Source organism: Acomys russatus, chromosome 6 (assembly GCF_903995435.1).
Source record: "Acomys russatus chromosome 6, mAcoRus1.1, whole genome shotgun sequence".
NCBI classification, from domain to species: domain Eukaryota; kingdom Metazoa; phylum Chordata; class Mammalia; order Rodentia; family Muridae; genus Acomys; species Acomys russatus.
Window position 1 is genome coordinate 41,680,697 of NC_067142.1, and position 25,672 is coordinate 41,706,368.

A 25,672-nucleotide genomic window follows, 5' to 3' on the forward strand; every position below is an offset into this window, starting at 1 on the left:
ATCGTGGGGTAGAAAGGAGCTACATGGGTTAAGAGGAAGAACTGTAACTCTCACGTGAATGAGATGGCCCAGATGAACAACCTTAGCAAGTGTTTGGGGATGAAGAATGGGAGGTAGCCCAAATAGATTAGAATCAGAATGCATAGGACGGAGGCTGGGATATAATGGAAGATAGCTTAGGAGTTAATATCTGCCATGCGCCCAGCTGATAAGGCTATTCTAAAACATAGCAGGTGTTTGTGACTTTAATTGTGAAAGCAAGTTAACTAATACTGCCATAATAATTATAAGCCTAATAATAAGCATTTATTACACCATACCATTAAATTAACAACTTAGCTGTGTTTTGTGGAATGTGTAAGCTACATACCCACATTAACAATAAGGTTAAGACGGGGGGGGGGGGGGGGGGGTGGGGGGGGGGCAGGAGGAGGCCGGGGGGGGGAGGGACTCTGAAAAATCTACCCCTTGAGATGTTGATTCTCATTAACTTATTAGCATTCTGAAATCACTTAGTCAGAGATAGTCTTAAACCTTGTCAATGAGGGTTATCATAAAAACTACTTAAACCATTTCCCCCCTCTGTAATCCTAGCAGTTAGGAAATAGAGTTCCAGGCCTGCCCTGCTTACTCAGAAAGTCAAGGTCAGCCTGTACCTTTTCAAAACCCAAAACAAGCAACTCACAGTAATTCAGCAGGACACTTATTCATATTCACTAACATACAGGAAAATACTAATAAAAATATACTACCAAATACTTAACATGTAAGAATGAGTTGGTTGGAAAGGGTGAGATTTACTGAATATATATTAACATGAATGCATGTGTTTATTAAAACACATGTAGCATAAATGTGAATGTAATCACTCTCAAGAAGAAATGGAAAGAGGCTACTAAGTTCTTCAAAAGCTAAGCACTTGTAAATAAGATAGGACATGTTTCATTTGTACTTTTTAAACTTCTATTTCTGCTAAGTCAGATGACTATGCTCCCCATAGGTTGCATCCTCCTGGTAGGGAGATCCATAGAAAGGACCTGAGTTTGTTTTAGAAACTCCTCAAGGTTTCCAAGTAAAATGAAAACACAAAGATTCCTTTTAAAAGCTAATTGGCTGGGTGCAGTGGTGCACACCTGTAATCCCAGCACTTGGGAGACAGGCAGATTTCTCAGTTTGAGGCCAGCCTGGTCTAGAAAGCAGGTCCAAGACAGCCAAGAATACACAGAGAAACCCTGTCTCAAAAAAACAAACAAAACATAAAAAAGCTAATAGAAGAGTATCCTCCTCAAACTGTCTGAACCTTCCTAACGCTGTGACCTTTAATATAGCTCCTTATATTGTGGTGACCCCAACCATAAAATTATTTTCGTTGCTACTTCATAACTGTAATTTTGATACTGTTATGAATGGTAATATAAATACCTGTATTTTCCAATGGTCTTAGTGAAGACTTTCTGTGAAAGGGTTGTTAGACCCCGAAGGGGTCAGGGCCCATAGGTTGGGAAGCACTGCTCTAAAGAATTCAGACAATAAAGAATATAACTTTGTACACTTTTACCTCAGCTTTTATTAGACAAAATTCTTTTCTACCAAATAAGTAATATTTGGTCAATAACAACTACACAATGAGCCTTCCCTTCCAGCCCATCTCCATTTTTCTTTGTGTCACCACCCACCAATCCTCAGAACTACTTTCTACTAGCACCCCCAGTGGCCAGACCTGGCTGTGACTCAGATAGGTGATTTTCACTATCTTTCTTCTCCTCCATTACAGTCTCTCCAGTCTCACTCTCAGTGATATGGCAGCCAGCTTGCAGAAGAGCCTGCTCCCAGCCCATCTCCATCCCACGGAGACTCTTCTTTGTGGTGCAGACTCAGCTTAGCTCTTTCCACCTACCCTCTCAGTTTTCCATTCAAGCCATCTCTATCCGTTTGTATCGCCCACCAATCCCCAGAAACACTTTCGACCATGGACCTCAGTGACCAAACAGGGCTGAAACTCAGGTAGTAGTAGGATTGCCTAATTATCATTCCTGTCCTTCTTTACACTCTCTCTAAACTTATTCAGGCTTGCAAAAGCTACTCCTCCACCCCAACTCAATTCACTGGAGACTCCACCTCTAAGTACAGACCCAGGTACCCCTAGCCCTTTCATTTCTGTCTCTCCAAACCTATCTTTATCCCTTCTGCATCCTGACTGTAGAAGCCCTTCCTCTTATCACACCCCAACTCTTGGGGACTCCCTTAGTTGATGCCTACCCAATACCCCTAGCTCTTTCCCACAGTGCCCTCAGCCTTTGCTCCTAGTCTATTTCCATTCCTTTTTACCACCTACCAACATGCAAGACACTCTAACCAAGACTCCACAGCCACCACACTTGCCTAGGATCCAAGAAGGGTAACATTAGCCAGAGAACAGAACACACACCCAACAAAGACAACACCAGATATCAGTACCAAAAAACACCTCAAACATCAGAATTCTAGGTGCCTAGACACAAACACAAAAAGACACACATGAACAACCAAGACAATATGCTTCTACCAGAAGCCAGTAATCCTTTGCTCCTAGTCTATTTCCATTCCTTTTTACCATCTACCAACATGTAAGACACTCTAACCGAGGGACTCCACAGCCACCACAGTTGTAATATAGCTGGAGCAGAAGGCAAGCATTTTAAAATAGCAAGTATAAATACACTCAAGGTTCTTAAAGAGGATATGAATAAATCCTTTAATTAAACCTTTTTTAAATAAATTGAATGAAATGAAAAAAATTCAAAACAGAACAGTTAGAATGTTAAACAAAAATGGTTACCTCAAAGAAAATGTTAAATCAAAAAATAAATAAATAAATGAATAAAAAGGAAGGAAGGAAGAAATAAATAGAAAAAAGAAAGAAGAGAACAAAACATCCAGAAATTTAAGGACACTATGAAAAAAAAAAAATCAAATCTATAAAAAATGTGGACAGAGGAAGAAAAAACCAGATCAAATGCACAGAAAATATTTTCAGCAAAATATTTCCCCAAACTAAGGAAGAAAGTGCCTATCAAAGTACTACAACATACATAATTTATAGAAGCATATAGAACACCAAACAGACAGGATAAGAAATTTTCTCGTAACACACAATAAACCAAATACTACATGTAGAGAACATAGAACAGCTATTAAAGCTAATAGGGAAAAAGACCAAGTATCATATAAAGGCAGACACCAGACTTTCCAATGAAGACTTTCAAAGCCAGAAGTCTACATTAAAAAAAAACAAAACCAAAAACCAGGAAGAACACTTTGCATACTGCTTGAGCACCATCTTAATTAAAGCTGGGTATCAACAACAACAACATCTATACAAACACACAGACACTAAACTCACTACTGAAAGAAAAAAAACCTGTCAAGACAGAAATGAAGAAGGAAATTTAATGTTGTTTGTTTGTTTGTTTTTGTTTTTGTTTTTGTTTTTGTTTTTGTTTTTGAGACAGGGTTTCTCTGGGTAGCCTTGGCTGTCCTAGACTCGCTTTGTAGACCAGGCTCTCCTCGAACACACAGCAATCTGCCTGCCTCTGCCTCCCAAGCGCTGGGATTAAAGGCGTGCGCCACCACCGCCGGCTAATTTTTTTTTTTAAAGAATTGAATGAAAATGAAAACTCAAGAGACACAACGAAGGCAGTGCTAAGAGCAAGTTCATACCACTAAGTGCTTACATTAAAAAAAAGAGGAGAGATTTCATGTTTGTAACTAAATGGCACATCTGAAAGCTCTAGAGGAAGAAATAACACAAAAAGTATAGATAGCAAGAAATAATGTAATTTAGTTTAAATCAATAAAATAGAAACAAACAAAAACAAAGACTTAATGACAGAGTTGGTTCTTTGAGAAAACCATTAAGATGGATAAACCCTTAACCAAATGAATTAAGACACAGAACAAGATGCAAATTAATAAAATGAGAGAGATAAGAGGGTACATTATAACAGATACCAAACAAATCCACAGAATCATACATACTTTAAAAATCTAACAAACTAACCAGAAAACCTTGAAGTGAATAAATTTATGGATCTATCAAAGTTAAATCAAGATCAAACTGCTAGAGTGGTCAAGCACCTTAGAATAGATGGAGAAAACCTAAAACTAGTATTCTGCTAAAAGAATAGAGCAATAGAATGACTCTGTTGTGATTTGAACGAGAACGGTCCCCATAGGTCCGTATGTTTGACTGCTTAGTCCCCAGTTTTTAGAACTGTTTGGGAAGGATTAAGAAGTTTGGCCTTGTTAGAGCAGGTGTGGCTTTGTTGAAGGAGGTGTGTCCCTGAGGGTAGACTTTTCTAGGTTTCAAAAGCCTACACACAGCCAGGTCTTACTCTCTCTCTACCTGAAACGTATGGAATGAGAAGTGAGCTCTTTTAGCTAGTGCAGCTCCAGAGTCATGCTTACCTGCCAACTGACACTATCCTGACAGCCATGACAGTCAAAGACTAAGCCTCTGAAACTGGAAGCAAGCCGCTAATTAAATGCTTGCTTAAAGGTAACCTTGGTCACGGTATGTCATCACAGCAACAGAGAGGCAACTAAGGCAGACTCTTGATGACATTCTGCTCTATCCATAGATCAGTGCCTCACTCAGCCATCACTAGAGACACTTCTTTTTCCAGTAAATGAGAACTAACAGAGAGACCCACAGCTGGACAATGTTCAGAGAGTGAGACATTGGAACACTAAGTCATAAATAAGATGTCTTCCTCATACCTATTCCCCTTAGAGCCCAGTGACGCATGTGGAAGAGGGTGTGGAAAGATTGTGAGAGCCTGGGTGATGGGTGACTCCAAGGAATTTGTCTTCCATACACGTTTCTGGTACACATATAGAAATCACAGAAACCACTGCAGCCAACACAGGGTTTGAGCAGGTTTAAGCTAGAAAGAAGGGGTCCCAGTGCTGTGGGGGGGCAGTGGACATGTACTTCCATTCCCTAAGTGAGAAACTATCTGCAAATTATAGCTACTGGCAAAGGAAAAATTCATTTTCTCCAATGGAGTCTTGCTGGGTATATTAAACACACATCAGGGTATGTCACTTTCCCAGGAGTAGAATGCTATTTTTGTAAACTTTACGGCTCATTTTGCTTTATTTGGGTATTTCTTGTCTTATTAGTCTTTGCTTGCACATTCTGGTCTCCACTTTTGTGTAGGGTTTATTTGTGTCATTGTTTGACAGAAAGAGGGTAGGTGGGAGGGAGGAGGAGAGAGAAATAGTGAAATTGGGTAAATGAGAAGGAAGCAGGACCTGGGACCTGGGAGGAGGTTTGGAGAGAGAAAAGAATGATAGTGTATGGAGCAATTTCTTTTCCAAATAAAGAAAATGTAGGACCATAGGGCTTAGAGGGAAGAAAGGAAAAAGAAATATAATTATATTATAATATCAAAAGATTAAAAACAATACTGCTGTAAACTTCAAACCCCTACCCAGATCTAGCCAATGGTCAGAATATTCTCCACAGTTGAGTGGAGAGTGGGATATGACTTTCTCACGTACTCTGGTGCCTCACATTTGACCATGTCCCCTGGAGGGGGAGACGTGGTGGCACTCAGAGGAAGGACAGCAGGTGACCAAGAAGAGACTTGATACCCTATGAGCATATACAGGGGGAGGAGGTCCCTCTCAGTCACAGTCATAGGGGAGGGGAGTAAGGGGAAAAGGGGAGGGAGGGAAGAATGGGAGGACACAAGGAATGGGATAACCATTGAGATGTAACAAGAATAAATTAATAAAATTTAAAAAATAAAACAAATTAAAAACTACATAGTAACATCAGTGTCTTATAAAGAACAAATTTAACTGTTTTTTAAAAGTATAAATTAGCAGTGGTAGTGGGGCATGCCTTTAACGCCAACCCTCAGGAGGAAGAGGCAAAGCCAACCTGGTCCACAGCGTATGTTCCAGGACAGCCAGGGCTACACAAAGAAACACTGTGCTGAAAAAAAGCAAAAACAAAAAACAAACAAAGCCTGTGAATTACGTACTTGAGGTCCTGCAGAAGGTCTTTCGCATTCAGCATGGTGATTAGAGAAGTGGTAGCTGCAGGAATAATAATAATGGGAGTTCTTGACCCTGTAAGAAATTAAGGTAAAAAAGAATCATCATCACTGTTATTATTACTGAAATTACTTCCTTCATTAAATAACCTGTACACTTATAACCTTAATTCTTTTATACTAAATGATTTTAAAGTAGCAATAATGAAAAAAATATTTAATAGCACATGTAGCTTATTTCCTTCCAAGCAAAAACACTAAGTAGATACACTCAATATACATACCTAAGTATATTAGCCCTGATTTTGTAAGCTAGTTCATGCACATTTACCTCCTCAAGTAAATCAAAGGGACAATCATACCTTTCTTCTGATTTGGGGGAGGTCTTGCTTGCGAAACTATAAAGAGAAAACACAATATTATAATTTTTATTTAAAAAAATTCTCCAACTTGCAAAAGGAAGCCTGAACATTGCCAATATTCACAGGACTCATGGTGAAACAAAAACATTCCATACTTTATGCCTCTGCTTTTTACAAATATTAAAATGTTGTAGCATTACTCAACAACTTGGTGTCATAAGAAATGAATAATTTAACAGTGCTATGTAGTATGTCCCTAGATGGATGTCTGCATCTGGTAAAGAAAAAAAAAATAGTTTTATAATACAGCAAGTAACTGTTATAAATGTAAAAGAAGAGTACTAAAAGAACATCTCTAATGCAGTATATTCAAGGCAAGGAAACTGAGGAAAGAGAAAAAGTTATTGGTGATTAAGATCTGAGATAGTTTTTAAATTCTTTTCTGTCTTTAAGATTTTTAAATGATTTTTCTTCAGAGAAAGACCATTAAAAGCAGTGAGTCAACTATATCTGATTATCTATGTAATCTATACTGTCTGGAAACGACTTCAATGGTAGTAACTATGGCTGCATTATAAAACACAAATATTTCTGGTTTTATTATTCTATTTGTAGCAGCACAGAAATATTTGTTAGCATATGGCACTAATTCATTATCTATAGAAAAGAATAAATAGTGTTGTATGTTTGGTTTTATTATTTATCTATATAACATCTTCTGAAATACTTTTTATGTGTCACATACTGTGATGAAGCACACAAGAATGTGAGCACTTATCCAGATCATTAAATTACATAGAAGAAAAAAAGAGTACATACTAATATTTAAGAAATAAATCATTAGGCGGAAAAAATTCAGAAGCTGGGTGGTGTTAGCACATGCCTTTCACATACCTCTGGAGGTGGAGGCAGGTGAATCTCTGTGAGTTCTGGTCTACAGAGTGAGTTCTAGGATGGCCAAAGCAATACAGAGAAACTCTATCTTGAGCCCTGCCCCTCAACCCCCCCCCCCAAAAAAGAAACAAATCATTTGGGAGAGTAAAGCTCTCAGGATAGACTGTGGTAGAATATGGTAATAGGACCTACATGTACTGCAGGTACATGCACAAGGTGGGGGGGGGGGGGTGATGCGGGGAGATGAGGGTAGGACAAAGAGATGCTAACTGTGAATGAGGTCTCTGAGACTAGGCGCAAAACAGTATACCTAACTGATAACAGTTGTTCCATGGAAAATGTGTTTTAGCAACTCCAAAACCACTGCTTTTATGTAACATAATTAAACTAGTGAATGGTGGGAAAGATTCAAATTCATAGTCAATTCTCAGAAAGTTACCACCTGTAAGTGAATACAGAGTACAACCATTTTTTAAATAAACTCCATTCTTTAGGGAGCAAGGTGCTACATCCTAATGAATTCTTCATACTCTGCATAGTTATTTTGTTATGATTATAGAATGTACAGTATGACCATTACAAAGACAAGCTCACACATACACATATTTGTAATAATTTAATTTTTTCTTGTCCCAAGGAAACATACAAACTTTATTAACTGATTTCTAGGACCATGAATAAATGTGAGTAGCTAGATCATATTATTTGGTATATAATACAGTCTTGGGAAATAGCATTTGGTGGAGGATAAGCTAGAGATATATTAAATAGAAAAATGCACACACTACATAGAAAAGATGCTATGAGAGGGAGATGAGAAAGAAAATATATGTCAATGTCGTTTCAGTCAGATTTGTTTTCTATCATGGGAATCTACAGGTAGATTTAGGAAGTAAAGCAACGTTTGCTAAAATAAAGTCTCAAAAGACCAAGTACAGGAAAAATTAAAATTTTAAGAGCTCATACATGTAAAGTTCAAAAAAAAAAAAGTAATAGGTTCCCTGTGCTTAAGTGTTTAAGTAGCAAAGCAGAGGCCCAGTGAAACTCATGTTGATGAGCTTGATTAAGAAGAGAAAAACAGAGCCGGGCGTGGTGGCGCACGCCTTTAATCCCAGCACTTGGGAGGCAGAGGCAGGCGGATCGCTGTGAGTTCGAGGCCAGCCTGGTCTACAAAGTGAGTCCAGAATGGCCAAGGCTACACAGAGAAACCCTGTCTCGAAAAACCAAAAAAAAAAAAAAGAGAGAGAGAGAGAGAAACAATTGTGTGGGCACAATAAAAATTCTGTATGGTATGCTCATAGATTTACAATATTAATACTGTGAAAATAGCTACACAATCAAAAGTGATCTAGTTTCAATGTGATTCTTATAATAATTCAAATGACATTCTTTACAGAAATAGAGAAGGAGGAAAAAAAAAAAACTAAATTTCACAAGGAAACATAAAATCTCTCAACTGGCCACCGAAATTATGACCAAAAAGAACAATCACCTAGTTTCAAATTATATTACAAAGCCATAGCAACAAGTGTATTGTACCAACATAAATACAAACATATAGAGAAAAAGAATAGAATGTAGGATTCAGAAATGAACCCACATACCTATAGCCATTTAATTTTTTACAAAGGTATGAACAGCATACATTGTAGAATATAAGTCTCTTAAAAAAAAATAGTGCCTGAAAATATCCACATGCAGAAAAGAATGAAACCAGTTCCCTTTCTTTCCTCCTGTACAAAGTCAACTCAAATTGACTCCAAGACCTCAAGGGAAGACATGACTCTCCAAGTGCGAGGTCAGAAGGAGGACACTTTGTTAAGGACTTCTAAGGACTCCAGGTTCAGAAAACACCCACAGCACGGGTAAATGAACTACTTGAGGGTCCAAGGCTTCTGCAGAGCAATAAGAACAGTAGAGTGAACGACCTACAGGAGGGAAAGCACTTGTCAGGTGCATACTATAGAAAGGATTAATATCTTGAATCTAGAAAGAGCTTGAGAAACTAAACACACACACACAAAATCTTGTCAATAAATGGGTATATAAAATGAAGATACTGCTTAAAGATCTTAGTACAAATAACAAGAAAAAGGTTCAATATCCGTAACCATCAAGGAAATTCAAATAAAAACTAGATTGTGATTCTCTATCCCCTATGTAAGAAGTAACATGGGGAAAAAAAAAAAAAAAAAGCCAGCGAAATTGCTCAGTAGGCAAAAACATTTGCTTACAAACATGACAACTGTGTTCAGTCCCCACACATGGTGGAAAGAGATCAATTGCATTCTGATTTCCGTACATGTGCCTTGGCAAACAAGGGCTCCCGATCTCTCTCTCTCTGTGTCTGTGTCTCTCTCCTCTCTCTCCTTCCTCCCTCTCCTTCCTCCCTCCCCCTTCCCCCCTCCCTCCCTCTGTCCCTCTCATCCTTGGTGTAACTTAAAAAAAAAATTATAACAAAATACTGGCAAGGATTTGAAAGGGGAGGTATTTACATACTAATTGCAAAACCACATTTTACAGTAGCCATTATGGATTTCCACATGGTGGGTTCCTTAAAAACAAAACAAAACAAAAACCACAAGATTCCGCTATAAACCACTGCTAAGTGTACATTAGAAGATGATTAAGTACCCCCCCCCCAAAATGTAGTATATATACATAATGGAGTTAATTCAGCTGTAATGACTAACAAGTATGGTCTGGAAGAAGGTTCAGCAAGTAAAGTGTCTGTTATGCAAGCACAAAGATCTATGTATGCTTGGACACCCTAACCAACTGTCAGGTACAGTGATGTGTGCCTGTAACAACCCTCGAGACTGGGGAGGTGGTTAAAGATAGGTCATTGAAGTTCACTGGCCAGCCAATCTAGCCTAATCCATGAATTCCAATTTTGCTAAAATCATTGTTTCAAAACAAAGTAGAGAGTCATTGAGAAAGACATCTAAAACTTATGACCACCAAACATATAACACCAAATAAAAAATTAAGCCAGATTCAGGAAGACAAGCAGGATACTTTCTCTCATATATGAAGCCTAGATTATTTTTTATAAACACACACATTAATATATGCCCATGCACACCACAAGAACAGAAAGGGGACTAATTTGCTAAGGGGAAGCAGAAGAAAGTAACAGGTAAAAAATATGCTCAATGCCCACATTTGGTATTGCCTATATAAATTAAACTGGTAAGGTGACTCACTTTACCCAGTTTCATCAACTGCAGAAAAGAAATAATCCTACATCCTACTAAATGCCACAAAAAAATTTTAACTACTGGTGTATTCTAAATCCTTAGCCAGATCTGGAATCTATTTATGTCACTTACTTAGCCCTGCTGCAGCTACTGCTGCTGCTGCTACCACCACCACCACCAGCACCACTACTACTAAAGCAAATGCAACCACTGTCAATATGCCAACCAATAAAAACCAAAAGAAATATTATAGTTCCTTTGCTTGGTTACAAATGATTGAATTCCTTATTTTAAATGTCATAAGGAGAACCTTTCCACAAGACATTTCATATAGTCATCAAGCAGCAGCAGGATCTATCTTCACAGACTTTTCAATTTAGTGGGTTGAATCCACAGGAATTTAAGTTCTGAACTCACTTTATCTTCCCACTTCTAACTACTAACAGCGTCTATAGATATGTGCTACCAACCAGTCTGACAACACACTAATCTGGCACATATGATATGGAATCTCAATTAACTTTTAATTTGAAAGGGATATTAAAATGTTTGGTGTGCCCCTCCCCCTAGTAAAAGCCTAATAACTTTTAGCCAGAAAGTGGCACGATACTATTTTCATCTTATATCTTCTACAAAATAAAAATAGGAGATTTAGACAGAGAATAAAAGGAGAACCTTTTGGAGAAGATGTCATGGTACAGGCCTTTAACCCCAGCAGGAGGTAGGAGCATAAGCAGGCATATTTGGTTTTGCAGTCTTTCTGGCATATAACATTGAGCTTCTGGCCAGCAGGAGCTTAAAAAAACTCGGACAGAATTAGTTTAAAAAAAAAAAAGTCCTTGTCAAATTATGTGTAATTTAAATGAAGGCTTTTTACTCCTCTCTAAGGCTAAGTGGGAAAAGGGTGTAAGAATTACTATTAAATTGATTGAATTAATTGAATTATGAAACAGATTTTTATATATTCAGATGCCTCTGACAGTTTCTACCTTTTATCTTTGGGAGGGCAGAGAAAGAGCAGAAAATTAGCAGACTGATACAATATGGTCTGCTGACTACAAAGATGCTCTAATTTAAGGAAACGGTGAGTCTTAAGGTAGAGACTAAGAAGTGAAACAGGTGAAGGGGGTATGCATAAAAAGTAAATCTGAGAGAACTCAGAAGAAAGGAAAGGTGTAAGGAGATATGAAGAATGCTAACTAGTTTGGGGGCTGAAAAACAGACTTAATAGTGGTGCCACTTACTGAAATATACAGAGATCTTGGAGTGTGTATGGGGGAGGGAAAATGTTTAATTTGTTTTAAGATGCCTACAACTTATTTTCATACAGAAGTGAAAAACAATATTTTCAGTATCAAGTGACAAAGCTAGACAAACATAAAAATTTGGAAATTATCAGCATACACATTTTGGGGGTTTCTCTGTGTAGCCTAGCCCTGGCTGTCCTGGAACTAGGTGTGTAGGCCAGGCTGGCCTAGAAGTCACAGATAACCATTGGCCTCTGCTTCCCAGGTGCTGGGATTAAACGCATGCACCACCACTGCCCAGCTCAGCATACACATTTAAAACTATAGGATGTTTATAGAAGTAATCCATCCAACAAATCACTTATAAGCTGAATAACTAATACCGTAAGAAATTTGATTGAAGTAAACAAGTCTCAATCTCACATGAGTGTACAACACACACACACACACACACACACACAGAGAGAGAGAGAGAGAGAGAGAGAGAGAGAGAGAGCGCGCTATAGGCCAATTATTTAAGAAGAATTCTAAATTATAAGCAAACGATTTAAAGCAAGAAGGCTGGGCACAGTGGGATATCTTCAATCCCAAATCAGGAAGTAGAGAAAGGTGGGCCTCTTTGAGTTCAAGGACAACCTGGCCTACAAAATGAGTTTTACAGGTAGGTTTACACTATAAGATCCTATCTCAAAATAATAAAGTAATAAACTAGCAAAAATAAAATAATCTTATCCTTTCACTATGCTAATTTATAATCTACTTAAATTCATTTCAAATGAGTTTACTAGTAGTAGTACATGAAATTGTAGTCACAAGTGGTTTCCCTGTCAAGAGAAAACACTGGGTCAGGACTAAAACACCCCAACCCAGTGTTCCTGCTTTCAGTCCCTGGATGGGAGGTGGGTCTCACTGGCAACCATGGGGTGGGGATGTGACAAGCCAAGAAGCACAGTGGGAAAACTGTACCTGCTGGAGTCTCCCTTTTCAGACTCTTGATTGTGGTCTCTGAAACCAGAGTTAAGTTAAAAGAGCCCACTCCCCTAAAGCAGATGGACTGATAGTCCTAAGACACAGCTTTCATTAAGGAATTTGTTTTTCTGAGTAGAAATCTGGGAAGGGTTAGAGGGCTGCTGCTTGTGACTGCTATGTTCTGTAATTGTGACAACTTTCAAAACTGTACTTTACTAGAACTCTGCCAGCCATCACAACCCTGAATTTGATTGTGCCCCCCCCCCCCCAACAATCTTCTCTATTCTTGAAGCTGGGGAGGTGGGGAGCTGGCTTGAATTTAACAAGTTTATTTCACAAAAGTGCTCAAAAAATTAGGACAAATAAAGATTTCAAGCCATAAACATCCATTTAAAGTGGTTTTTAAGGCCAATCTAGTACTAGTGTCTAAATTTCTTTAAGAATGGTGGGTAAGGGGCTGGAGAGATGGCTCAGAGGTCAAGAGCACTGACTGCTCTTCCAAAGGTCATGAGTTCAATTCCCAGCAACCACATGGTGGCTTACAACCATCTATAACGAAATCTGTACACATAATAAAAATAAATAAATAAATCTTTAAAAAAAAAAGAGTGGTGGGTAAGCGCTGTGGGTATATGGAAGCAAATATTAATGATGCCAAGTGTAAGAAAGCGTGTCTACAATACCAGTACAGAAAGCAAAGGCACGAAGGTCTAGTTTGAAAAAGATTCTATCAACAACAACAACAAAACAAAATTAACCCAGAGAGTAAATGGCAAGGCATGATGGTGTGTACCTGCAACACCTGAACTTCATACAGAAGGATTAAGAGATCAAGGTCTAGGCTTGCTAGTCTAAGCTGCAGAATACACTGACTCTTAAAAAAAAAAAAAAGGAACTAAAGGTATAAATAAAATAAGAAAGCTCACAGGCATAAGCAGGGCATATCTGAGATATTTTAAACATTTAGTTTAGATTAAATTCCTTCCATTAGCTAAAACTTCTGTGTTCTTGGGTACACATGAAAAAAGCAGCATAGGATATTAAGAGTTGAAATTTTTAGAACCCAATACTTCACAAATAATTGTCTTCTTATATAGAACCCAATTCCCTTCTTTTCATAATTAATCTGTTGCTCTGACAAAACACCCTGAACAAGGACTGATAAGATGGTTCAGCAGATAAAGGTGCTTGCTGCCAAGCATAACAACCTAAGCTCAATGCCCAGAATTCAAAAGGAAACAACACCCTAAACAGCCCTCTGGCTCACATATATGCTCTGTGGAATGCAGTGTGCACACATGCAATCTCACAAACATACTTAAAAAAGAAAGAAAAAAAAAAAAACTGGCAAAAGCGGTCTAAAGGAGAAAGGGTCTATTTTGGCTTACAGTTTCAAAGAGATACAGTCCATTACTGCAGGGAAGACATGGCAGCAGGCAAGGGAGGCATGGAGGAGGAAGCAGGTCAGTTGGTCACACTGCATCGACACTCAGTAAATACAGAGTAAACATGAAGTAGGGCCAGGATAGAAAGCCTCCAGGTCTACCCCCAGGGCCTTTCCTCCACTCATGAAGCTTCCACAACTTTCCCAAATAACATCACCACCTGAGAAACAAGTATTGAGACACATGAGACTAGGGGAATATTTCACACTCAAACACAAACACCCCTTAACTTCCATTTCTACACACACACAACACTTGAGTCGTGACTTCTTACATCATTAACTTCTTTCTACCCCTTTTTGATACTTATTATTAGAAACTACAAAAGCTCATATTAATTCACGAATACAAAACTGGATAAGAATACTCAAAGCGTTTTTTTGTTTTCTTTCCTTTTTGTAATTTTTGAATCTCTTATGTGATCTTCTTTAGGCTGACAAATCACAACTTCATATCCTTCCCTCCCCAGAAAGGTTACACACCTGCTTCTATAATGTAGCTATCGTTCATGGACATTATTCTTTGTACCCAGAGTCATCTGTCATCCCTGCATATGTTACTTTTTTCCTTCTTCCTACAAAGTGCTCTTTAGCTTATCCTAATACACAGAAATAATTAGGAATATACTATTTGTGCTTACATGGGTCAACAAGAATCATTTTTTAGGTACTGAGAAGAGATATATGCTAAAATAGCTTTGATAGTACCCTTGCTTACCAACTATTTTAAAAAGTGATTGTAGAACTTCTAAGTGCTCACCAACATATGCTGAACTTCTGTAGAAAAAATATTCCAAATTTGCATAGAATATCATGAATCTAAAACAAAGAATTATTGAGTAAAGGAATACAAAAAAAATCTTAACCAAATTAAAAGCATCATCTAAAAATGTCCTTTAACTCTTCAACTACATCAAATTGTTCAAACAAATGTCCCCATGAAACAAGCACACTGGCATACACCTACAACTCCAGCTCTCTGGGAGGCAGAGGTAGGCAGATGTCTACAAAGCAAGTCCAGGACAGCCAAGGCTACACAGAGAAACCTTGTCTCAAAAACAAAATAAAACACAACAAAAACAGACCCCATAGTGTAATTTATATGCTACTGTTACACAGTCACATAACTTGTTCTGTTGATGATTCTTGTGATGTCGATCTTGACTGTCAACCTAACAAGCTCTAGAAGCATCTGAGAGAGACTGTCTAAATGATGTTAGCTTCCAGAAGCATCTGTAAGGGATTATATAAATCATACTAATTGAGATAAGAAGAGTCACCCTGAACATAGGAGGCACTACTTCAGGTGCAGGGGTCCCATACTGCATGCAAAGGAGAAAGCTAATGGAGTGAGCCAAATTGTCCACCTCTCTCTGATTCCTGACCAGATGCAATGTTACCAGCATCCTCCAGCTCCTGCCACTGGAATTTCGCTCAGTGATGAACTGTACCCTTAATTTTTTAATAAAAATAAACCATTCTTTAAGTTGCTTTTGCCAGATATTTTGTTACATATACAAATGAGTAATCCAGCCTTTAAATCAAATTGAGAAAAAGACAGCCCAGTAAATAATATTAAAAATCAAAACTTCAAAGATTCTGAAAACTATTCATTTTAACTTCTTTATGTTTTTCTGTTAAGAATATAAATATTAATGAATGATGCTGGCCAAGGTCTAGTAAGTATTTTGTATATATCACCAGTTTAAGAACTGCTTAAGGAATGCTGATGATTAATTTGAAGAAAAATGGTCTTTCACTGTATTTAAGCAAAACAATGATTTCTTCAGATTACTACACATCAAAAAACATCCATTTATATGACGATCTAGAAAAAAATCAGTTTTATATTTTTACCTGGTCTAGGTACAGGCTGGGCGGCAGGAGTTTGAGTCTTACGGGCAGATGCACCTTCCTTTAAAAGATAAAAATTGATGTGTGACATCAAAATTCATTTACATAACAATTAAACAGTTTAAAGAGATCTCATATTGCACATCTCAGTCAGTCATTTGGCCCAGACCTATAAGTTTAAAAATTAACCTACTTAAGAGGCTGACAGAAGACTACTGTGTGTCTGAGAACAGCTGGTGCTATATAAGTGAACTCCAGGCCATTCTGAGCTACACATGAGATCCTGTCTCAAAAAGACCCCCTGAACCTAAAAAAATTTACCACTGCCACAGCCAGAGCTGCTGGTGGTGGTATGCCTTGTCTGCCTTGATGCAATAGACCTTAAAACCACGAGGCAAAATAAACAAGTAAACAAAAGCCCTCCTTATCTTTTATTCTATTTTTAAGAAGGTATACTAGTGAAGATACTTACTGAAAAAGTACAGTGTTACTAATGAACAAGTACTAAAAGAATGGAATACTTTTAATGATTTGCCTAAATGATGAGGAGGAGGAGGAGGAGGAAGAGGAGGATGATGATGATGATGATGATACAAAAACGGTACTGCTTGACTTTTTCGGGTTAACTTTTGAAGCTTATTTTTAATGAAGTGTTGGGGATCAAGCTTAAGGCCATGTACATGTTAGACATATCGTAGTCTACCTATTTTAAAGTCAACTCAAACGATTTCCCCTAAAAGTGCCAAAATGGATAAATGACACACAATTTCAAGTTAAAAAGATATAATAGTACTTTCTGGTACATCTTTAAAGTGGGGCTCTCTTTCAAATAAGTAAAGGTCTTTAAAATAGCCAGGACAAAATGACCCAGTATGATGGCTTGACAGGTATGGGTGGCTTGCTACTAAGTCTGAGAACCTGAGTTCAAGCCCCTTTCCCCACATGGTGGAAGGCGAGAGCCCTGTGGTATTTTCACCTCCATATGCATTGCTCCTCCACCTATACACACATATAAAATAAATGTAAAAAATTTCAATACCCAGGTAAATTCATTTATAAAAAATATTTTTGCGGGGCTGGAGAGATGGCTCAGTGGTTAAGAGCACTTCCTGCACTTCCAAAGGACCTGGGTTCAATTCCCAGCACCCACGGCAGCTCACAACTGTCTGTAACTCCAAGATCTGACACCCCTACACCAATGCACATAAATTAAAAATTAAATAAAATATTTTAAAAATATTTTTTTGCTATACTTAAGTTATAACCAAATAAGAATCTTTATTTTAAAAAATAATAATAAATGTTAATTACTGGGATGTAATATGTATAAGAAAATATACTAAGTGTTGAAGTATACTCAGGAAGATACTTCTGAAATACTTCAGTTAGTAAGGCATCTGCCTTTTGTGCAATGGTTTCTACTATATTCACAACAATTTTTAACCCATTTTTCTTTACAGAAAGCTTCAAACAATAAGCTTCAAAACCATTGCTGTATGGAGATTTTATCCTCATTGTATTCTCAATGGAAAAGAATTTGACAAGTATCAAGATGAGTTATGGTTCCGTAACCAAAATCAGCTATTATCACAAGGAGCACTTAAGATTACTAAATGATTATTAAAAGGAGATTTTACATGAAAAATAATCTAGAATTAGGACAATATCCCACACCACTTTTAAAAGCTAAAAGAGGGAATACCTTCACTGTTAGTATAATGATACTCCTAGCCTTCAGTTACAATGTCATAGAAACCATTCTTTTTTTTTTTTTTTTCAGAAAAACAATAGCTACAATATTTACTAGCAAACACTCTTGGGGTCCAAAGCACTTAAAGACAGTGAAGTATCTTTTTCAAATGCACTTTCTTCTATGCAGTTAGTAGGCACACTGTATCTACCAGTTATTCTGAGTGCCAACTTCATGCATGTATTCATTTTCTGAAAACCCGTAATGCTTATTTACAATAAGATCATTAATGCAAGTAAATTAATGCAAGTAAAAAATTTAAATGTAAAATAATATAAGCTATCCCTAAAGTGAAAATTGAGAGCTTAATATAAGTTAGGAAACTTTTTGATTATATTTATCTCTAAGGTCAGCTTCAGAGACTCGTTTCATACTTTGTAATACCACTGCCTAGAACACAATAGGCACCAACTATTTGTTGACTCATTGTAATGGTGGGGTTTCTTCTTCTTCTTCTTCTTCTTCCAGTCATAATAGACCAGGCAAAAGACTGGAGCATGGAAGCAACACACATACAAACTTTTTTCCATTACAAATAAACTTTAAGAATTTGTCTACTTTTGAATAAACTCAAACCTTGATCCTTTTAAATATTAATAACGTTTTCAGTTTGTACAATAAACAATCCTTCTCAATGAAGCAAACACTCCCTGGTCACAAGAAAAGGCACATAATCTAACTAGGTCAAAGAGCCTTTTCTGAGGTTACTTCTTATAAATAAGAGTCAGGTGATAAGAATTCTAACCATTGTTAAATAGATGTATAATTAAACTGCTTTCAAAATAAAAATAAATAAATAAGAATTCTAACCATAAAGTTGAACTATGTGGTTAAGCCTAGAATCATTGATAATATCCTTTGATAACTTATGGGCAGGAAAGGCATAATTGGCATAAATAAATACATATAAAACAACACAATTCCCTCTGTTAACCCCCACTGCCTTGTCCTACTGGCATTCAAGTTCTACGTTTCCTCTAACAATTCTTCATAGCATGAATCATTAAAATCCCTCATCTTAATCACTCTGTACACCACTTACATACCTTTTAGCCTCAATTTACTGAACCAAATCCCTGTGAGTTGACAAAGAAAAACTTATCTACGTTATCTTCTTCAGTTATCTGAGTTGTCTAAATCACTAGAGTAGTTTTGCTTAATGTGACTCCATACACAGTTATACAGTGTGACACAACACTGTACTTGTTGAACAAGTACTTTATGAATAAGACAAAACTAGGAATATCCTTATTGTGTCATGTCATTAATTTATAACCATTTCCAGGGTTCCCTAGCCAACGCTCAGTGTAAAAAGCACATTATACTTGGATCTCTGTTGCTCTGAAATAAAATTAGATAAGCCATTGCATAAGAGATCTAAGAAACAATGTAACAATTCTACAACTCTTTACTATAAAGATAAAGAGTAAAAGGTGAAATACTTTCAAAGGTATATAGCTGTGTCAGGCATGAATTAACAAGAATAGTAATTTAGCAGTAATACTAAATAGACTGGGAATATTGTTGTTTTTAAAAGATATTTGGACTGCTGGAAACCCAACCATAAAAAAATAGTTATCACCCAGCCATGGCAGTGCATATTTTTAATCCGAACACTCAGGGAGGCAGAGGCAGGTGGATCTCTTGTGAGTTCCAGGCCAGCCTGGCCTACAAAGTGAGTCCAGGACAGCCAAGGCTAAAAAGAGAAACCCTGTCTCAAGGGAGGGGGCAAGGGGGGGTAGGAAAGGAAAGAAAGAAAGTTATCAACAGAAAACCACCAAAGGTGCTGACAAGCTGTGCTAACTGGAAAGGAAACTTGCTTGCTCTTGGGAGGAAGCGTGGGAAGAATCAAGCATTACAGCTACATTTGGACATGAAATATTTTGGGAAAGTTAAAGTAACTCAATGTATATGGAAGGAGAATAGAATGACAGAACTGTGTTTCCAGGAAATATTGAAGAAGACAAAAAACAAGATGTGTTCTTTATAAGTAGCTCTTATTTTAGTGAATGAGACAGTCTTAAGATCTTCTGGTGCTAAGAAATACAGTACCTACTGCTTAAACAAGTAGGCAAAGTATTTCCAGGTTATGTTAGCACACATATGCCATGCCAGTAAATGGGAAGGAAAAGACGGGAACATTTTATGATTTCACAGAGATATCAAGAATAGCTGTACATTTTAAATGATGTGGTGTCACTGAATTTTGAATTCAGAAGTGGACAAAATGGCATATGTTACAGTTATTTTATGATTAAAGAAAGAATAAGCACAAAATATATTTAAGCTCCTAGAAAGCACTGAAAATGTCCTCCAGTAACAGAACTGCCTCTCCTACACCACAGCAAACTCAGGGGGTTTCTCTGCTTTAAATGTTCGTGTTGTCAGCTGTCATGGGAGCATTGGAATTGTATAAAAGGCTTCTGCAGGGGCAGCAAGTGCTTACCACTGAACCATCTCTGCATCACCTTCAGTAGTTACTGTTTGTTTTTGTAATGATGGATAAAATAAGTTGTTTCAAAACAAATCCAAATCAATGTACTGTATGACAGTCAAGCTGGCACTTTTTAGATATATGAGGGAATTATAAACAAGAAGAGGAAAGAAAAAGAATCATGAGAATATTTTTTAAGTCATGGGAACAACAGATGAACAAGGAAGACTAAAAGTGAATCAATTATGTCCAATTCAGCAAACTAGAAAACCATAATAGAGTCAAGAAAAAGAAACACCACCCAACCCAAACAACTAAAAAAAACCTATAAATTATAGGAATAAGTAAGTTTATCTCAATAATAATCCTAAATGTAAAGGGCTTCAAACTCTCAAAAGATTAGCTAAATGGATCAGGAAAATGCAACCCAACAATTCATTGTCTGCAAGAAATACACCACATTGGCAAACATTGAGTCAAAATATAAAAGTCAATATACCAAAGGAAATCACTTAAATAAAACTGTCACTGATCAAAAAAGGAAAGAAAAGAAATGTATGGAACTAAAAATTACTACGTTAAACAAAATAAGGCAAACTCAGAAAAGCAAAGCACATTTTATCCCATATACAGAATCTGAATAAAAATAAAAATGAGACAAAACAGGAAGGAAAAACCTAAATTTCATATATTACACCCCTCTATTATTATAATGTATTTGCCTTTTTTATATATGCTGACTTGAGAGGGTTTCTGCCACCTTAACTACACAATGCCTTTAGTATTTTAATCTTAACAAAAGAAATACTAAATCAATTGCTATCAAAATCTATTCATATTTAAAAGGAATATAATACTCATTATAAGTAATACAAAATTGAAAAACACAATGCCAGTCAGTAATATTAAAAATTTATACCACTTCACTTTATCATTTGTACCGTTTTGATGCCTAAATGTTAAACTGGTCTAAACAATGAATGAATCATAAAAAGAAGGAAATATATACATATATATATATATTTATAAAAAAATTGTTTTTAATTATTTAAGAGGGACAGGAGAACCACGAAAATAATCTCCACCGATTTAACATTAAATTTTTCCTAAAATGTCTGCTGATGCAAAATAGTTTATGTGTGTCACTGACAGACTTCTCTAGTTGAAAGCAAGATAAGGACAATGTCAATAGGAAGTTGTGTGTGCCAGTTAGAAAGGGTCAATATTATTTTAGATGTGTATAAGGGTTTTAGACTGAGTAAAGCCTACTGCACTGTATCCCCCAAAATAAGTGGCAGTCATCTACCCATTAAAGACCCAAACAGAACAAAAGGACAGAGAATGAATTGTGTCTTCAAACTGAGAAATAAATTCCCTGTCTGCCTTAACATCTTACTGTAACTTACATGCCATGGGTTCTTGTGGGATTCAAACTTGAACAATACTAATTACTTTCTCAGTCTCCAGTGTGTTACTGTACAATGTTGGACTCTTGAAGTTCCATGAATATGTACGCCAATTTCTGGTCTCTCCCTCTATCTCTTTCGTGTGTGTGTGTGTGTGTGTGTGTGTTGTATTATAGGTGGGGCAAGAAAGGGATGTACCTAACCAAGAAGGTGAAAAATCTTAATATTAAAAATTTTTAAACCTCTAAAGAAACTAAAAACATTAGAAAATGAAAAGACTTCCCACATTCATGGATCAACAGAATAGTTAGATTGATATCTCTCCCCGCCCCCCCCACACACAGAGCCAGTTGAGCATCTCTAACTGAAAACCTTATTTATAAAACTTCCAAGCCTGACTTCATGTAAGAGTCAGTGAAAACTACATAAAAACATGAAACTATGCCCAGCAGATGTATATAAAGCATGTATGAAAAATATATAAGCTTCATGTTTAGGATTGAGTACTATTCCCAGACAATCACATTATGCTCATCAACTATTCCAAAGTCTGAGCACTCTTCAGGTATATTTTTATAAGCAATTACAGATAAAATTATGAGTGAAAAAACATCAAAATGTAGTAGTACTGACTTAGTACATTAAATATAATCAGGAAGCAACCCTTAATCGGATCTAAGATACATTCACAGCTGCTTTTTGAACCTACCTATGGATGTGCTGACCTTAGATACAAACTGACCCATAAAACATTATTAACAAACCATGCATGGTGATGCACACCTTTAATGCCAGCACTGGAGTGGCAGAGGCAGCCAGGTTTCTGTGAGTTGGAGACCAGGCTGGAACATCTACACAAGGAGTTCCAGGATAGCTGGAGCTACAAATAAAGACCTTATTCTCAAAAACAAGCAAAACTTATTAACTACTATGGCTCTCCATACAATGGAGTCCTTCCCTCAAATTACCAACGAACTGAGATGTCACCCAATCCCTTTCTTGGAAGACACACATTTTATACTTGTATCAATCACAATTCATGACTAACATTAAGTGATATAAACATCAAATACTTTAGTTTCAAGTATAAAATGTAGATGACATTTTGTACAACCTTTCTTTAAAAAAAAAAAAAAAAGTTCAGACTGAGGATATGAACCTCGTCATCATGATTGAACAGCAAGTGCTTTATTCCTTGAGCCATCTCCACAACAATCAACTCTAGTTTTAATTAAAAAAAAAAATACCCAACTAAAACTGCTAACTCACAAAGAGCATGCAAGCAAGCATAATGATTTATCGATCAAATCACTGACAATTTTAAATGATTATACTCTTTTAGATTAATTGTTTATGAATCGTATTTATAGTTTAATTATATGCAATGAAATAAAGGTGCTGATAACGAGTTCTGAAAAAGACATGTATATTTAACTTTGCTTTCAAGTGAAGAAAAACTCTTGACATGAGTATCTGCTATCCAACTTAAGAAAAACTGAGGAAGAAAAATAAGGTAGGCAAACACTGACACTTGTGGTCACTCTGAGACTACTAATTTACAAATGGGCTAATACATGCTAAGTTCAAAGAACAATAAAACAGTTCATACACAACTAATGGATTTGACAAAAAACTTATTTTAATTAGCAATTTTTAAAGAGGTAAAGCTATTTACTAACATCAAATAACCAAACGAATCCAATGGGAAAACCCTGTATTTTTTTAAATGCCAATGGATATAAACTCCAAATAAATATTTTTATACATATTAAGGAACATCAATAAAATTAAACCTGGTCCCTGGGTACCTATGTCAAACAGTAATTTTCAAAAAAAATGATGAAAGTTGTTACAAAAATCTAGCACTAAAATTAAAAAGTATTTAGTTCGTGTCATGAGCACAAACAGAAAGGAGACCAATGTAGACAAGTCCGGACTTATGCCTCCCTTCTTCTGTTATTCAATAATAGCTCAGTGTTTCAAGTGTTCTACCCCCATTTCTTGTCAATCTTTTTTAAAATCAAAGATACATGATTGAACTTACACAGACCAAAGAATGTATAATTCCCAAAGTTATTGCTAGTTTATATCATGTAAGCCACTCAGAACCAGTAATTCTATGAATAAAGAAATAATTTTGTGCATTTGCTCGGAAGGAGCAACCGGGAAGCATTACAAAACCCTTCTTTAAATTTCATTTCTTAAGGGTTATTACAGATTTGTCTAGGAAATCTCTACAATAAAAAATAAACAGCTAAAAATAAGCAAATAAAAAATCAACAGCTAGATAGTCTGGGCCATGATGCCCAAAGTAATAGCCCCCCCCCCCCCGCCACCCGTCAAAAATAAGGCCTATGTTAAAAAAATAAAAACAGACTTATGTAAGCAGTACTTCCATAAACCTATAAAACATAGCAACGCAACTGTCAGTTTGCTGAATTTAATGAAGAAATTTGCCACCTTTATTGAGGAACTTTAACCACAGATTTCAGATTAAAAAAAAAAAAAAAAAAAACTAGACTAAAGGAAGAATTTGTACAAGATTGCCTTAATCATGGATTTTTACCATTTCTCTTGTCTGGAAACCTTAAGTTGCTAGAACACATCAGTAAATGAAATTTTATTTCATAGATGATGTTTTTCTATACTTTAAGCTGTTGACAAAATTAAATTTTAAGAAAAAAAGTACAGTAATTAGTTACACCTTGAAATAAATTCTTGCTTACTGTGTATTATGTCTGACACACAGGACCCTTTGGTTACCAATCTCAGGAATCTTCTTGTCATATAAACATTTGCTCCATAGCAAACAGTAGTAAAAAACATGTCCCTGGTGGGGAATTCAGGCTTCCACCCAACATAAAAGGGAACCATTATTGAGTTATCCATGAAGCCTTCAGTAATTGAGATCCATAATAAATCCAGTTCAATATCAAAAAGAGTCATCTCTGGGGTGACGAATATGCCATTTCTGAGATGACCACTATACATCTCACTGGGCCTCATAAATATGTACAACTACTGTAAATTAAAACTAAAAGAAACATGTTGCTGGGGGCATAGGTCAGAAGTAGAGAACATATCTAGCACTGTCTTGCTCTCAGTTATCACCAAAAGATGGATTTAAAATATATTAACAACAATGGTAAAAAGTTATTTTTGTCCTTCCCTAGAAAGAGGATGGGGAATTTATTCAGTCATCCTCATAATCCCAAAAACTAATAAGCCATGCCTTAAATTATATGTCAGCATATAGTAGTTTGTTGAGAAACATTTCATAAAAAAGTAAAAATACATTCAGTATTTCATGACTGATTATTAGGGTCAATATTGGGGGAAACACAATTTCTCTAGCAGTCACGTAGTATAATGTTTAACAATAGATTATAGGAAATCGGATTTTAAATTTTCTAATAGTCCAGTTTCAAAATTCTCAGCTAGCCTTCATTCCCATCAGTAATCAGCCGGTGTTTAGGTCATGACACAACTATAGGCAGCCGTTCCTCATCTTTAAAGTAGACACTACAACAGTAACCCTGTCATAAAGGAAGGTGGTTTACCAGCTCAGCTACTTATCACTCAGTCTAATTTGGAATAAATAATTGTACAGTCCTAACTTAAGTTAAGCCCTACTATTAGGAATCTACTTTGGAGAAATAATTTAAGCAGAGTCAATAAACATAATTCCTTTACCTATTACAGTTTGCCTAACAACTAAGGCAAGGTGGGGGGGAAAGGGAGGAGGCAGAGGAGGAGGCAGAGGAGCTGACAATGGCAGTGAGGGCTACAATATGGAGTTTTAAGAACCAAATGCTAAGAAACCAGAGTTTCCATCCCTCTTCATACAATGTAACTAAGCAAAGACAAATTTCCAGGCTTTAAGTTTCTCCCCTAGTTTTCGCTCTTCTTTCTCTTTTACTGTTCTAACATTTCTAAAGGTTATAAGACACAAACTAAGAAAGATATAGGGTACACCTAAACCAAGAAAGCACACTGTCAATAAAACATGAAAAGAAATAATTTAAAACTATTAGAGGAAATATACTTTCTATTCACCTGAAATGACAT

The 25,672-nt window shown here is 36.5% G+C and overlaps 1 protein-coding gene across 1 annotated transcript in view; it reads right to left on the reverse strand.

Annotated features, from left to right (window-relative positions):
• The window catches only part of Cdc73 (cell division cycle 73), a 101,349-nt gene that overhangs the window by 19,543 nt on the left and 56,134 nt on the right, over positions 1–25,672 (reverse strand). Inside the window, exons 11-13 of the mRNA XM_051147521.1 lie at positions 16,018–16,075; positions 6,407–6,442; positions 6,033–6,120 (exon numbers count right to left, since the gene is read on the reverse strand). Of these exons, the coding sequence (XP_051003478.1) occupies positions 6,033–6,120; positions 6,407–6,442; positions 16,018–16,075 (182 nt within the window). The remainder of the gene's footprint in view (positions 1–6,032; positions 6,121–6,406; positions 6,443–16,017; positions 16,076–25,672) is intronic.